General features: G+C 41.7%; 1 protein-coding gene across 1 annotated transcript; it reads right to left on the bottom strand.

Moving 5' to 3' along the window:
• Window positions 1–343: 343 nt before the first annotated feature.
• LOC133987160 (PDZ domain-containing protein 4) lies at window positions 344–16,936 on the bottom strand. The gene is made up of 8 exons (XM_062426439.1): window positions 16,877–16,936; window positions 7,807–7,860; window positions 6,927–7,237; window positions 6,755–6,842; window positions 6,564–6,662; window positions 6,411–6,473; window positions 5,946–6,047; window positions 344–2,377 (listed from the first exon to the last, which is right to left on the bottom strand). Exons 1-8 carry the CDS (start codon window positions 16,934–16,936, stop codon window positions 344–346), a joined length of 2,811 nt encoding a protein of 936 aa, XP_062282423.1.
• Window positions 16,937–17,298: the final 362 nt, after the last annotated feature.

Raw genomic sequence — 17,298 nt, 5'->3', positions numbered from 1 at the left:
GTAGTACATTTCTGAAATTTATAAATCTGCATTTGTGATTATGGAATGCATTTCTTAGATGCAGGTTCAAATGTACAATATTGAAAATGTGTGTATTGGCTTTTCTGTTTAGGAAGATCAATTTGTTTAGGAGCTTTTCTCCCATCGTAACATTTTAAGCTGGTGTCGAGGGTATGCTACTTTATAATTAAGATCAACCGTAACCACTTTATTTTTGCACGATGTCGCTGCAGACAAATACTTGTGCCAAGGTGTACTGAAGTGTTCATCCAACAGGCCCTATCAAAACACTTTGGCACTTTTTTTAAAAAAATCGCTTCCTAACTCTTTTACCCCGCCCATATCACACGGTGGTGACAGACAGCAGTGGGTTATAGACTTTCTTCCCATCAACAGACCTGGTCCCATGGGCCAGTAGTTCCTGTATAGTTATCCAGTTGTCCAGGATTCTGCGACTGCGCTTCTTCATGCTCCTGCGGTGGCAGAGCTCCAGGATGGAGGTGGGCTCCTGCTGGTTTGTTGACCCCTGCTGTCCTCCATTGCTGCTGCCCTGCTCCCTCTCACGCTCTCTCAGACAGCCGAGGCGGCTCTGCATCATGAACTCCCTGCGCCGCCTCTGCTCTCGGGCCTTAAGGAGCTGCTGCTTGCGCTCCTCTTTGCTCCAGTAACGGCCCATCTTCATTTCACTCACTGCATCATCATCTGTTGTCATGCCGCTGCGCTCCTCTCTGATCTTCATGGCACGTGCCTTCAGGAGGCGATCCCTCACAGGCCGTTTTGCCACGTAGCGTGAACCATCGCTACGGATCTTCACCTTCCACTCCATACGAGGAGAGGCAGGCAGAAGTGGAGGGGACAAGGGTATGGGTAGAGCACTTGGGACCTGGGAAACATCTTTACATGTGCTACCCAAACTCATTGGGCTGGCATCGCCCTCAGTCTCCATGCTGCCTTCTCTGAGTCCAGCAAATCGCTCAGACGTGGAGGGAGACCTCAACTGCATGCAGCTCAGGTAGCGTTGGGGCAGCTTTGTTTCAGGCTGACGACGGGACAGATAAGGGCTGTTCTCTGCACTGCGCCCACCAGCCCTCTCAGCTGTTCCATTGCCTTTCGGGTTACGTCTCACTCCTCCATCCGAGCCCCTCCTGGTTCCTCCATCCCTGGACAGGGATCTAACTTTAGCTCCTGGGCTGGACGTCTTACCCTCAGCTGCTTTCCTGTGACTGTGGGGAGAGTAGGGTTTGTTGAGGTTTGCTTGTGCTCCATCCCCTCTATCAGCCCTGGTTCCTCTCTGTCTTTGCCTGGTGGAGGTTTGAAGCTGCATACCCATTGAGAGAAGAGATTCTCCTCTTTCCAGGCTCTGTGTGGAGTGTGAAGGGTACTGTTCACTGACCAGAGGGGTGCTCCTGCAGCTTTCCCCTCCTGTGTTGTAGGCACTCGTACTGTCCTTATCTGAGCGCTCCCTCTCTGGGAGCTCATTGATATCTGACAGAGCATGGTGACATGATTCCTCACTGACTAAAGTACCACTAATGTCCAAGCGTCCAGCTCCTACTCCAGCCCCTGCACTCGCTCCATTCTTGTCCTCGAGAGGCCAAGCTTTCAGACAACGCTCCCGCAGCTGTTGCATCTTCTGCGCCCTCAGGATGTTACGACACTTGAATTCCAAGTGGCGCAGCTCCTCTTCCAGAAGGGCCATCTCATGCTGCGTCAAATTCTCATTCCTATTCACATCAAGTGAGACACCCCCTTCTTCCTGTGACTGCCCCTGATCTCCTAGTAGCAGGAGAGCGTTACTGTTCTTCTCATAGTAACACTTGATTTCCAAGAGCTCTTTGTACCTCTCACACTCCTCCTCAGTCAGCCCAGGCATCATCATCCTCACAGGATCAGCCATATAGGCCCTCTCCAATCGCTCCACCTGTTCCAGTCCACCTCCATTAACACAGTCCAGGCCTAAGAGAGAGTCAGTACTGAACTGGAGGTCTTGAGAGTGCAGCAAAGGCGGAGTGTCCCCTCGGTTGGAAAAAAACTTGCGCATGCTGCCAGGTGTATTGGTGGCATTCGTATTGGAGGCACTAGTGTGGTCGTCTCCCAGAAGGTCATGTTCTGAAGACTCCTCATAGCGTGTGCTTTCATCTGTCCGTCCCACCCCACTGTCGAGCTCCTGGCTGTTGCTCAACACCGTCTGGAGCAAATCAGGTGAGTCCCTGTTTATTGATTGACCATGACTACCTAGTACACCTCCACCAGCAACACCGCCTGGTCCAGCACCCAAGATAGAGGCGCTGCTTCTCATTCCGTGACTGCTGGGCAGATGCACAGCATTGTCCAGTGGCTCCAGGTCCAGCTCATCTGGGTCCAGCTGGTTGTCATTCTGACAGGTAAAGGTGAATCAAGCACAGGTTGTTAAATTTAATTGATAGTATTGCAGTGAAGGTGTCAAGTTCATTGCTTAAGAGAGAAATAAAAATAATGGAATGGCAAAGGATGCATTCAAGTTTTACAATAAGTATAACAATGTTTTTAAAGCTTTTAAGAAATTAAAAAAACATGTTTAAGCCTGAATTTACAAAAGTTTGTATATTTGAAAGAAGGGGAAACACAACATTGACATATCGTTACCCTTTAAAGGTGCAGTGTGTAGGATTTAGTGATATCTAGTGGTGAGGTTGCAAATTGCAACCAAAAGCCTGACGCTACATGACAGTGCACCATGCCAGGCTCCTTGAAAGATGAACCACTCCCTATATAGATATAAAAGGCTCATTCTAAGGTAGTGAAAACACAATTATTCTTATTTTAAGGTGATTACACACTAATAAAAACATACTTATAAAAATGATGAATATTATATTCAATTTCAAGTTCATTCCACACTAAATTATACACACTGCACCTTTAAGTTGATATAGCAAACTTGTGAGCAAGCAGTTGCTTTACACATCTAGCAGAAAAAGAACAACATTAGCATTTGTTTTGGCTACCTGATTAATCTAAATTCTGTGAAAGTTGAACCAAAACAGTCAAACCAAAGCAAATAGTTGAAAATGAATAACTGTGATTGATGATGAGGTAAACTGTAAAGTTTGGTGATAATTCTCTGCAGGTTTTTCACTATGAGCAACCCCCTTTCAGATTTCACACTGTCATTTGATCCACTGTTAGTATAAGAATATTGATTATAGCAGCTTTAATATAATTTAATCCAGAGCTGTTCACAAGTCATTTTTTACAAGTCCAAGTCAAGTCTCAAGTCTTTGAGCTAGAGTCCAAGTCAAGTCTCAAGTCTTTGAGGGTCAAGTCCAAGTCAAGTCTCAAGTCTCTGGTCAAGAGTCCGAGTCAAGTCTCAAGTCTCTCGCCAACACTAAATCAAATTCAAATTCTGACCTTAGAGCTGTACAATCCTTCATCCTGATCAGTTAGCCTTGCGAGCACCTGCCCATGTCTGTTTTTGTGGTGTTTTAACTGTTTGCTGTCACTGAAGTTTGTATGTATGTATCTGTTTGTATGTTGAGATGCCCTCTCCTGAAACTGTAACCAAATATACCTTCGGCTATTACCTTGACCTAGACCTTGATATAGGACAGTATGAAAATGTATCAATTGTAGGTTCACTATAGAGAATCTACTGCAATGTGATGTGAAGAAACATACACTAAGAATTATTTCAATTCCATAACTGTATTTTCTTCAACCATAAAATAATTATTTTAACAATGTTGTAAAATACAACAAAATGAACAAAACATGAACATCACAGAAACACTGCAGTTTAGCACTGTGGTACAAACAGATGTTCATTATTTTTTTCTCCAAGCTGCCTTTTATCTGCTGCTTAACACAACACACAGCAGGGAATGTGTGGGGATATTATAAAATATATATATATATAAAATGACCATAGTTAACGCAACGTTGTGTTTTTTAATAATTAGTAGCGGAGCCACTAAGTTAGTGGCACTAAATAACGGAGTTGCGGTGGTTTCCTGTCTGAGCTTTCAAAATAAAACCTTTGCTATTGTGTGCTTCTTATTATTATTAACAAACAAATTTGGGGCTTGTAAATTACAGGAGAAATGACGGGAGGGCGGCGGGAGATGGGTTCGAAATATGGGAGAACCAGGGAAAAACGGGAGTGTGAAGGCATTGTATCCAAACGTAATGATCTGAGGCACTCCTGCTGAACTTGTCGCACTCGCCATTGTCAATGTCTGATACTGAAGATGCGCGCTTCACACATAGCGCATGCGCGTGGCATGACGTTGGTGTTTACATCTAGCTCAGAGCCAGAGATCATACAAAAAGATGAATGACAGATAAATAATGAGAATAATAATAATAACATGAAATAAAAGTTGTTCGCGAGTCTCAAGCCTCGAGTCGAAGTCAAGTCTGAAGTCTTTTGAGGTCGAGTCCAAGTCGAGTCTGAAGTCACAGTTTAGTGAGACTTAAGTGCAACTCGAGTCAGAGTCGCGAGTCCGAGTCCCCAGCTCTGATTTAATCAGTACAGCACATTTTTACAGCAACAGTAAAGAGAGTAGTGTTATTTTCCGTCACCAGATGGCACTAGAGCAGTGTCAGATTTTAGCACAGTAGATTTTAGTTTCCATTGAATGAAGTGTCTTGAGAGGAAAATAACAAAGCAGATCTGACCGGAGTACACCCAAACATGATCTGCCATGGGAAATTGATTTTTCATATTTTAGTATTTTTGTAATAGGATGAAATGTCCATCCAGAGTGATCCAATCTTTAGTGATTAATAATACTTATGTCCACACATACTAATGTGTTTGCTGCTTTAATTGGCATCCCCTCAGAATCTGATCAAATATAATGCAAATGCTCATTCTTGAATTAGTTAACAATTCACCCCTCAGAGTACCGTTGATCTTTCCTAATTGGTTTTATTTGAATGTGAATTACGTTTGGACTGCAAGACGGTGTATTGATTATCTTCATCTTCATTCTTATTCTTCAACATCCCCTTCAGTTTTCCGTCTCTCTCTCTCCCCCAAGACAGCAGATCAAGCTTTAATCTTTGCTTGTGCATTTCCCTCTGATGATTCTACGGCCTCCCCTCTCTCACTTGAATCTTAATGTGGGCCCCGTGCCTTAGCATTATAAATCTTGTCAGCCTTTCACAGGTAGTGGGACTTGTTCTCACCTCTCAAAATACAAGGACATATTTAAACAGAGGAGAGGTTATTTGTGTGTGTGTGTGTGTGTGTGTGTGTGTGTGTGTGTCTCTGACTTAGACCATTTTAATGAGTGCCTTTTAAATCTGCCCTCTAGCTCCTGTACAATAGTGGCCAGCATACAGATTTTTTTATATTCTCACATAACCCGTGTCGGTCTCCATTTACAGCCCGTTATTTTTACAATGGTATGCGATGAAAATGAATTTTTGGGTCCACATGTTGTCGAATTGTGTGTTTACAATGAATTTGGCAGGGGTGTGTTATTGATGGGCGTCCAGTGTGCGTTTCGATGGCCTCATATCTGCTACAAGAGTGACCTTGAGGGAAACAAAGCAGCTCCACATTAGCACTGTGAGTACAAGCATTATTTATCTTGGCCTCTCTCTTTCTGCTATCTGTGTTCACATCATGTTTTTGCACCTCTTTGCTCTTCTGCCTCCTTACACAAGTCAGCCTGCAGGATAGGACAAAGCAGAGCACCATGTTCTTTCTCGTGTCCCCAATTTCCTCTGTGTCTGCTCTGATGTGACTGTACTTGTCTCCCTCCCAATCTCATGACTCAATGTTAAAAAAAACAAAACAAAACAGTTTCACATATCCAGCCATGTAAACTAATTAAACTAAAACCAATTTCTTGCTACATAAAGACAGAGATAAAGGGAGAGGAACGCATTTTTTAGGTCAGAATTCAGACTGAGCCTTGCAGCCCATTCCCCGAAGACTACATATCCAATTTCCTCACCTCTATCTCGGGTCGTGCAAGGAGCAGGGAGACATTAGTGCTGTCCTCTCTGGTGAGAATAGCTACCGCCTCCTCTCTGTTTTGGATGTCCACTCCATTTATCTGACAAGAAGAGAAAGAGGAGCATAAAATTGAGCTAATGTCAGTTAGTGTAAGACCCTTTACACTAAGGCTATAGATTCAATTACCCGATTCAGAATATTACTTTTCTTTAGAGTTTCCAGCACTGAAAAAAATATCTCTAAGCTTAATATAATAGGTAATAATATTCAACCTTTTATGAAAGAATTCAGAATAATTGCTGCACTAGTATTACTTTCTATGGAGTATTCCTGAATTAAAAGTGACTTCAGCTCTAGTCTTCACATATCACGTAAATTATATAAATGGACAAAATGTTTTTTAAGAAATAGGTCCATCCTTAAAGAAATAATGGTTCCAGTATAGTATTTAGGAAAACTGCACCTGTAGTATTCTGTCTCCTTTGCGGATGCGGCCATCTATTGCAGCTATACTGTTTGGGTTCACCTGAAAAAAAAAACAAGATTTGTTAAGTCTTTTTGGACATTTTTGGAAGTAATTGTAAACTGCAATAGTTAATAGAGTTCAAGTTTTCACCTCTCCTACATAGATCCCGAGGTCCTCCTCATCATCAGTTCTGTAACAAACTGTCAGGCCGAGTTTATCCTGCTGACGAGACTTATACAACTCCACCTCCTAGTACAGTTAGAGAAAAATTGGAGGATTTTAGACAGGGAACAATGGGGCAGCTCTCTGAACTAGAGTTTGAGTAGCTAATGTGCTCTCACCTCATATTCCAGCTCATCCTGCCTGTCCACTTCATGCTGAGTGATATCAAAGTAGTCAGTGGGGTCATAGTACACAGGCTCTATAAAGCTGCGGATGAGAATATACAGTAAATAATATTTCAGTAATTGGGGAAGCTTCAGACTTCACATGTGTGTACAGAATGTGACTCACAGTTCATTGAATAGATATGGCTCCAGTAGTGGTGGTAGCGGAGGGGACGGCGGAGGGTCAGGTGGGGGTGGAGCTCCACAGGGATGCTGACTGCTCTTGCCCAGAGTCAACATATGCTGGAAGCTAATGTCTGTTTGGGTGCAGCTGTCTACACAGTCGGCCATGCCCATGGTCACTGGCACTAACCCTGGAGGGGCTCCCGCTAAGCCTGCCCGTCTGCGGGCCCCCCGCCTAAGTATGTTGGACAGTACGGGGTCCCGTATGTCCAGGGTGGGATCCCCAGAAAGGCGGGATAGCTCCTTTCCATTCACCTGGAAAACACAGATAATCAGGATCAGATGGTGGAAGGATGATGGTGGTTGGAAACTGAATGAAGAGGGATTGGGGGAGGGAGATGCGGTAAAATGGGTGACATCTAGTTTTTAACGATGTGTGACAGGAAAAACTTCAAAATAAACAAGAAATAGATAACGATTTGGAAAAGGGGTATCAACTAAGAAAGGAACTAAATATATGCTAACATGAATAACAGGAAGAGGGGAAGACAAGAGGATGGACAGACCACTTTAGCAGTTTTATAAGACAGGCAAAGTTAGTTCACAGAATAAAAACTGCCTCACAAAACACAAATAATAGGAGGGGGCAACTACAGCTACACACACCTAAAACAAAGAAGGACTGAGGTCAACAGTTAGTCAACAAAAAAGTAGACAAATACACTTCAGCAGACATATAAGTGTATTTTATGTTGCACAGCTGATAGTGTTTCTACAGGCAAACAGAGACTCAAAAAAAAGAAAAAATCAAAACAGGTTCATATCTCAGAGGTTTCAACACCACATCACACAAAGCAGCAGAGCAGAACACTGTATACTGAGACCTTTAATCGACCGTCAGCATCGAAAGAGCACAGCATGTTGTTTATGTGACCCTTCTGTGAAGAGAAGGAGAGAAAGCGGGAAAATGGTGTGATTAGAAAGTAATTACAAGAGAGTGTGAAGAGTTGGAAAATGGCAAGAGGATTCCTGAGAACGTTTTTTTCTTTCTTTAAAGGACACAGCAAAAAGTAATGCAAAAGAAAAAAAAACATACACGCACTGAGGAAAAAAATTAGTTTACCTTGTACATGAGTCTTGTGCACTCAAGTCAACAAAACACTGAGAATTGTTTCCTCTCTGCAGATGTATTTAAATGAAGAAACCTATTCATGTATTCTGGAAAAATATGTTGTTTTTCTTCCTTTTTTGAGCAGTGGGAGCTGGTAACAAACAATATTATAATATCACATGAGACAGATGTTTGGTAATTTCTACTTCTCTTCTCTCTCTCCCCCCCTCTTTTTCTCTGTGGACACTGACAGTTCATTTAAACAGTCCTCATGCAGTATTCATAGTATAAATGGTCATCGGGGCACCACAACATGTGTCCCGCCTCTCTGGTGCTGTTAAAAACCTGATCCTGTGGCACATGGAACCTCTCCCCTGCTTTCACTCCTCTGCGGGTTCATACATCAGGAGGGAGAGATGGGGGGCATTAAAAATGTACGATTATGGAAAACACATCTGGTGAAGGAATCAAAACAACATATGGATTTGAATCCTGAACCAAACAAATCAAATCAAGCAGGACTTCCCACAAAACCTAAAGGACGTTTTAGCCATGCTAGTCCACCACTGTGTACTGAAATGCTGAATCTTTGTCAGGTCAAGATGTAGCTTTAAACGACACGTAACCCATGTCTACCTTTGTGAGGGCCAGATGGACCAGCTGTGAGGATAAGATGTAGCCTTGCTGGGGCTCTCAGTTCTTTATATTGTGTTTTGCAATCACTGGCTCCAGCCAGGAAATAACTTGGGAAGCTGTTTGCGTCACTTTATGACCTTGTTGTTGTGCTGGGAATAACACATTGTCGCCTGGTGTTGATATTTAAGCTTTTGTATATACAGCATTGTGTGTTCAGTATCCCGGGCCCAAAATTAAAATTCCTTCATTAAGACAATGAAGACCTGACCAAGAGAGTTTTCCTTTATTATTCAACAGCCACTTTGGTCCATACTTATATCTCAGTTACCTTTATTGGATACATTTGGTAAAGACTGTTGTGGTACTCAGAGGAGGAAACCTAATTAATTTGGTGAGTGCTTGACTCTTCGTCTAGCACCACCACCACGTCAAATTTGGTCAATGCATTGATTGATTTCCACGGTCGCCCTTAAAGTGGAATAAATAAATTTTTACCTCTTTCCATGAAATGATTGTGAAAATGTGATTTATTCTTGATAGATAAAGTGTATATATTCTCAAAATTGTATTGATCAATCTCATTGCACCTGGTCAAAGGTGATTACTGATGTGTATAAATAGAAAATAAAAAGAGGAATGTGTCTGAAAAAAAATTATTCCAACTTTATGGGCGACCGTGTATGACCAAAACTAATGAATTTGTGTTTTATTTAGTGCTTATTAGCTAACTGAACATTGTAAACATTTTAGCTGCATTACAGCTGCTAAACATCATTGTTGTTAGCATTTCAGCATGTTGAGTTTGGCATTTAGCTCAAGCTCACTGCGCCGCTACCGTGTCTGTAGACTCTTAGTCATGTTTGAAATTAAATGTCACTCATTTAAATTAGATGTTGTCTAATGATCACATAATGACAAACTCAAGCTCAAAATTTAATTACATGTGAGACGGACAGTAACATGATGATGTTCATGTGGCGATCAGAATCGCAGGCGGTTACTGAGCCAGACAGCCTCTGTATCGTCTCATTCATGTTGCACACAGTCGCTGACCTTGGCTGTCTGCGACTCTCCACATCTTCACCACCCTGCTTTATTCTCCCACTCCCTCTCTCGTCTCTTGTCCCCTCCCAGTAATTGCATGTCAAATCCATGTTCTCCTGTGCAGTCAAGCACAAAAACTTTCTTGCCACCCTGTTCCCTTTTTTGATTTGGTTCTCTCTCCTTACACCATCTCACCCTATTCCTCCACCACCATCATCCTTCTAGTCTATCTTTCCTCCTTTTCCATTGTGTTTTCATGCTCACAATCATTTCCCTCTGTCTCCCTCTCCACCAATGGCCACTCCTTCTTCTCTCTTTTTCTTTCCAGACTACAGGTTTTCTTACCCTGCTGCCTCAGCAGTTCTGTCCGCTCTGTGCCTTCACACTCGTCTATCTCCATCTATTTCAGCCGGTCCATCTCCTTGTGTGTGTTTGTCCTTCGTCACACTAATGTTGCTTCATAAATCTTGCTGTCTCTCTTAATGAGCTTCCTCACTTCGTAACAAATAAGATGCTTCCTCTCTGCATGGCCTACTGGCGATGAAGGAATTAAGTCTCTGTAGTTTGCATGTTTATTAGAGAGATTAAAATTTAAAAAAGCATCTCAGCATTATTTACTAAAGTGCATTCTTAATTCATGCCTCACCTCCTGATCTCTTTTCTCTGCTGACAACAGGAGGTGTCTATTATTCCAGTGCTCTATGCTCATGACCACACAGCACCAACCCTCCAGGATTGGAGAGTGGCTATTAACAAGCAGCTCTGTGGTCATGAGTGACAGGTATGAATACTGAGAGAGCGGAGAGAGAGGTAGACAGAGAGAAAGAGAGGGGGTTTCTCATTCATTATCAATGAGAGGTGCTGAGATTGCTTTGAAGATGACTTCATACAGGGTAATGGTTGTTGTGTGTTTCATGGTTTTCTGTCCTGACTTGATGAGGAATCTATTACGCACATGCCATGTATTGTTCTCTATTATCTCTGGGTTAGTAGGTCAATAATTATTACTACTTTTTATAAGCTACACACTCTATGCAAATAACGAAGCTCAGGGTGCACACATCCCCATGCTCCATCCTTATTCTGTATATTTGTGTTTAATCCTCATCCTACCAACATATTTAACATATAAGCACGACTGTCTGGGATCCCTAGGTGGGGACACCAAGAATAAACTACTGTAAGAAACAACCATCATAGCAAAATAATAACCTATTTCTTCTCAAAACATTATCTGTATGTAATTATTTTAGGAAAGTTATAGGTTACACACATGAAAAAAATATGAAAATATATGTTTTGTTTACCACAAATTGCAGCTTTTATCCCAAGTACAATCTTTCCACAAAGCCTTCAAAACGACCAACAGTATGCTCAGACACCCCCCCATAGTGTGTGATACTTTAAAATTGGGACCCTTGGCAAACATGAACTCACTTCCTTCTATTAAAGTGGTGGCCTAAAGGGCTAGAGAGGTGAGCTTGTGGGTTTGGTGCAATCCACTGAACCGACAGGATAAATCATGGGGTGAGTGAAAAACAGCACTTGCCCCTCCCTCATTACCACCACTGAGATGCTGTTGAGCAAGGCCCTTAACCCAAACTGCTCCAGTGGAGCTGCTCAGTGGCCAGTAGATCAGACTGTGCTTCCAGTTGTGAATGTAAAACTGTGTGAATGTAATGAGGGCATTCCTGAAAAAGAGAGCATTGCTCTCAATGAAACTCCCCCCTGAATAAAGAAAAAAATGCACATAGCGGATTGGGTGATTTTGATTGCGGTCCCCCAGGAACCCAATAAATTGGTATTTTTAAAAAGCACTAATTAAAAGAAAAAACAGACAACAATGATATGAAGTCATTAGGAATAAATTGATTGACAATGAAAATGATGGAATAAAACACCTGCAAGATATGACAAAAAGTCTGTGGGTACCTCAGTCGGTAGGACTGAGGTTAAAATGAAATTGAAATTCAGCAGAAAGGGAGAAGCCTCGGAAAATTCAGAGTTGCACAGTAGGGGGTGGGCGGTGGTGATATCTGTGGAGCTGAGGGTGGGGACGTTGAGGGTAGAGATGAAAGAGATGCAAAGAGTTCAAAGTGTAGAGAGAGAGAAAGCAAAGGAGGAGAGACACTGGAGAAGTTCACGGGGAGCAAGGAAGAAAGAAGGTTAGGAGAGGGTAATGATGCAGGAGAAATGTGGAAAACAAGCTTTCAAGGAATTGCCGGATGAATGTAAATAGCAGGCAAGCCTAGCTTAGGGTTCAGTACTTGTATGTAAACACATGCACAATAGGAGCTCATGGGAAATAGCTAAGTGGTTGATGCATAATTAGTTTTTATCTGAAAGCCTTTTAAAGAGTGAATTAATCTCATGTGCTGTACTACAGGCTGAGATGAAAAACAGGGGGGAAGGCAACGACTAACTCCATAGCAGCACACATTATCCCACACATTGCCTTTAGCATGTACAAAATACACACAGACTTTATCTGAAGTGTGCCCTTGTAAACTCTTTTCATGCAGATTTTCTTTTCCTCACAGCATCACAGAGGATTTTTTTAAACTCAAATTTATGTGCGTTTTCACTTGCAGAAGCTCCTGCATGACCATTACCTGCACCCCTACATATTGAATTCCACTTGTTCAGTAATTGATTTTTCTCATCTCCCACGCTGGAGGGCTGGAGCAGTCACCTCCTCAGAAAATCAATTAATCTGGAAACAGAGTTGACCTACTCCGGCTGTAACCCCTGTTCTCTGATATCACTAAGCTAATTTAAATAGACAAGCAGGGAGTGGTAGGCCTAGTATAAACTAATAACAAAGAGAAGATATTGATTTCAAAAGCAGCTAAAACATACTTTAAAAAGGTGCAGATGAAGCTAACAAGCCTCAGAGGGAGTTTGGAGAATATGAATGTTCATAATTTTTTAATGCACTCATCAGGTGGAACAAAAGATGAATTATGGGCAGACTTTTTTATTAGTTTAGGAGGATTAGCTAGTAGGTCTAAGAAAGGAGCAAATTAACTGTAATCCTCAACAGAAAATGACACCATGTCACAGACTATATGACCTTTCTTTTCTGCCACTCATGTTCAATTAAATCAGTGACTTTCTGTCCATCAGTGTCTTACTTTGTCTTGTCTCCATGTCAGTCACATGCCTGAGAAGTCTGCAAGTGAAAAGCGCTGGAGGCACACACACACACACACACACACACACACACACACACACACACACACACACACACACACACACTTTATATACAAGAGTCTACTCTTCACCTGAGAGAACAGACAGACTCTTGACATAAAAAAAAGCTGGCAAAAGGTAATGAGCAGTCTGCCAAGTGATCTAATTAACCAGCTTTGACGACTACTTATTTTTTCATGCTCCATTTGAAGTTAGAAGACAGAGCGGTTACAAGACATCTAATCCTTAATATAAGATATGTTATACTTATTAAAGGTTATATAAATAAATAATTATATACTGCATATAAATACAGAAGGTTTGATAGACATTTATGTAGGTTTTAGTTGCTTGTGAGAGAGAGAAGGCAAAGTAAGAACAGATGGAATGGGTCACACTTTATTTTAACCGCCCTCTTTAACATTTATAAGCAGAATATAAAAATATTAAGTATTTATATATATATATGAATATTTAATACATGGTTTATAACACACCATAATGTAGTTGTAAGCTGTATTTTTTTAACTTAAACTACTCATGTGAAGCATCCATAATCATTATCTAATTTTATTGTATCAATGTGTCTTCGTAGGAGAAGTTAATAATGTGCATTAAGAAACAATTACAGTGGTTAGATTATAATGTGTTGCAAACAAAACAGCAAAATGTTATTGCTTAAAATAAATCGAATAATGGAAGAAAGAGCAATATTTGGAAATCATATTAAAAGTGAAAAGCGCAGGGATGGTATTACTTTCTTATACTGGAGGGTGGATAAAACAAAAGGAATATGTGGCAGTATGATGCAGTCTATTACAAAGCCCTGCAATACATAATGCCTTTGAGAAACTTACAGTTTAATGTTCAGTGTTTGTAGAGGTGGTAGTTTGTGGTGCTTTTCTTGTTGCATCAGAATATATTGTCAGGTGTTTATTTTATTTTGTCCACCCCCTACCCCCCACCCCCAGCATGCGTGTTTCTAATGCATCCGTGCATTTACCCAGACAATCCCAGCTTGGTCATTGGTATGTATTGATTCTCGGCTGCTTGCCTCTCGTGACTGTCAGCATGTTTCTTCGTGTCTTTGTGAATAAAAGCACATTAGGTTGTTTAATGACACTGGTTGTCATGGAAACAGCATCCCTTTAAAACCGGCTTTACAGTGACAGAGTGAAAGAGAGAGAGAGAGAGAGAGAGAGAGAGAGAGAGAGAGAGAGAGAGAGAGAGAGAGAGAGAGAAAGGGAGCGGCTGAAGGGCTCAGGGGGGCAGAGGTTTACTGTGTCAGGTACTCTGTAAAATGTATGTAAAGATGCAATATCTTGCTTAAAATGGTTCATGTGCACACAAGCTTATAGCTGAGTCTGTAAATTCATCAACTGAATTATAATATGCCTTTTTTACTCGGGGGCTAACGGAGGCGAAATTGATCAGAAACATGCCAATGGGTGTGTACCAACCACCAGTGTGCAGCGTATGTGCAGCAGAGGCCCGATGTATAATGCATGAGTTTTATTCATTTGGAAAAAGAACTGTTTCGATAAAGTCAAATTTAACAGCCTGCTTTTCCAGACTGATGTAGCTCTTAGCTGTTTAGTGCTGAATTTATTGTCTAAAGACAGACACGGTTACTCAGTAGACCGCATCTAATTTGAAAGGTTTAATTAAACATGTCAGTTAAGGAAAATAGCATAAAGCTGCAAATCTCGAAAGGGAAAATACATAGTGTGGAAAGCCATGTAATTTGGGGGAAATGTAATTATATTTACTCTTTTGTGATGTTTTTAAAAAATGATTGGACACTGTATACCTCCATCTTTTTCTTGGCATGAACTTTAGATTAATCAGCCATCTGCACAGCGAGAATTGCTGCGTTTCTAATCATTTCATTACATGATTTGATTGAATTTTATAGGGAAAAAAAGCATGCAGTCTGTGATTACCTTTAAACCCCCTTTTGGATTTTGTCCATTATGAAGACTATTTTCTACTTCTTTTGCAGTTTAACATAAAACAGCTCATGCTTCTTATGTGAGACCCCCAGTTTTCATTGAATAAACCCTTGTTATATTGTGCGAGTCAACCTCTCTCAGCCAGAGACTCTGGCTGTTGTTCAGTACTCCATCTGCGTTTGTTCTCTCTGTCTCATGCCTCTTTGGTCACAGCCAGCAGTGTCGTTTCAGGCTTACCAGACCATAATATATGCAGACTTGCTGCTCCACCATCCCACAGTATCTGCTCTGCTTACACAAGAGCTTTGCATACAACATGACAACTCCTCTGCATGCTGGAAATCATACAACACATCTCCTGGCTGCCTGTCTCTCCAGGAATGACTGTTCGCCGCACTTATCACCACACCCGTCTGGAGACCACGTGCAGGTACTCTGTCTGGCAGAGTGTTTCTGGGATGACAGACCTATAGGGGCACAACCTTCGGACTGACCTCACGTTCCCAAATCAGTGGAATTATTTGAATTTTACTTTCAAAGATTCAAAGATTTTGACCTGCATGTGGTCAGTGTCATTACTTCTGACCCCTGTTAGATGGGGGTCATTGATTATGAAATGCACCAGCCATGCCCTGCTTTTTATGATCACATCGCAGCCTGCATACATCACTTCGCTCCTCGTTCTCTGGCACTCCGCCCTGTGGATTTGTGAAGTCATTCACGCCTGTCTATTCACCCTTGCTCCATGAAGCTCTCAAATCAATTACTTCTGACGTCTGAGGGAAAACAACAGCGAAAAATAAGCCTGAAAGAAAGACAAAGTCAGACTTTCCCTCCCTCTTTTATTTGCCTATTTCTTTTCTATGTCCCTCCTCGGCTCATTACTGTGCTTCTTTTTTGGGCTCAGTCTCTCTCCATGTTTTCCTGTCTTTTGGCATTGCCTCTGGCACCAGATGCAGCCCAGTTAACTGGCCCAGACCCCGACTCCAACAGGCAACAGAGACCCAGCTGAGGCTTCTGCTGCCACAGATACTAAAAGTGTTGCATGGCATACCCATGAGTGCTAAGGGACTTTTCATGCTTAGTAAGCATGGGGCTTATTTTGGTCAACACATGTATCTAGTCACTAAGCAGGAGCTTTCTTGGGCACTGCAGCCAGATGAGCTTACTCAGATATAGTCTGTGGTCCCAGTTGGCAGGTGGTACTGAGCCTGTAACCGTGGCAACCCCTCTCTCCCATAACACTTTAGTCCAGCTTTAACAACCCATCCATCCTGCTGCCTCCGTGGCTCTGCACCACTCTACTTTCCCCGTGCCAGCATATCTCTCCATCTTATGCAATTTAGCTCTGCTCTGCTCTCTCTAATCTCAATCATTACAATCACTGTGAAGTATCATTATCATAATTATCAGTATTATCATCATTGAATGAAAATTCCAATACAGAAATTAATAGCCTCTCTCAAGACGTACAAAACGATTTCCAATTTTTTTCTGGGATAATTCATACATGTAAAATCTACAAAAAGGTGAATATTGGCAGAGGTGAGATATGTCATATAGGCTAGAGGTTAAATGAAATACATTAATCATGTTTAATGTATTTGATGCCTTGATACACTTAATGAATTTTATTAATTGCCCAATTAATTATCATGATTTTGATTATAGTGCCAATGTTTTTATTGGCTCATTCATGAGTTACCCAATGGCACTATCACTACAAATGACTGAAGTTAATTAATAAATTCTATTTAGGATTCATAACTGGTTATTAGAAATTAGGAATTTAATGTATGAATGGTTTGTGACAAACTCCTGTTAATTTCTGTCTATTGCTGTAGAAAGAAGCACGTTAAACTATCATGGGAGCTGTTTTGATCATCAAGAAGCTTCACTGGGAGAAAGGGCCAAGTTAAGAATAAAAAAACAGACTTTAAAGGTGCACAAAGGAATTCATATCAAAGACAGAAATGAAAACAACTCAGACAGACAGCAAGGGTACAAGACAGAGCTCACCTGGAACATGACTCTGTATTGTTCTTCAGGCTTTTGAACCACACACATGTTGCACCCCATGGTGACTTTTAAAACTGTGCTGGACTGCGCAGGTCCACAACAGTCCCAGATGACCGGTTCTCACACCAGGACTCTCTCTATCAAGGTCTTTGTCTGTGGCAGTGGCAGAGCCCCACCCTCAATGGCAGGGTTGTGGTATATTACTCGACTCCTCCTCAGAGTAACACAAAACACATCCCTGCCAGGGACGGATATACAGTTTAATTGGCTGCGCCACTCTTCTCCTGTGTTGACAATTCAAGTGTGATAATCCAGAGTAGATTTAAATGTTGAGCTGCAAGTCCCCGTGTTTGTTTCTGTCTCCCTTTCAGGCAAAAACAACGTGCTTGTTTAAGTTCATGTGCTCGTCGTAGATCACCCAG

The sequence above is a fragment of the Scomber scombrus genome, chromosome 10 (assembly GCF_963691925.1).
Source record: "Scomber scombrus chromosome 10, fScoSco1.1, whole genome shotgun sequence".
Lineage (NCBI taxonomy): Eukaryota > Metazoa > Chordata > Actinopteri > Scombriformes > Scombridae > Scomber > Scomber scombrus.
This window is presented reverse-complemented; position numbering and strand designations above follow the sequence as displayed.

Coding starts and splice junctions, on each gene's coding strand:
- LOC133987160 (XM_062426439.1), bottom strand. CDS start 16,936: ATGGGGTGCAACATGTGTGTGGTTCAAAAGCCTGAAGAACAATACAGA. Junction 6,663..6,754: donor AGGATGAGCTGGAATATGAG/GTGAGAGCACAT, acceptor TAACTGTACTAG/GAGGTGGAGTTGTATAAGTC. Junction 6,048..6,410: donor AAGGAGACAGAATACTACAG/GTGCAGTTTTCC, acceptor TCTTCTTGTCAG/ATAAATGGAGTGGACATCCA.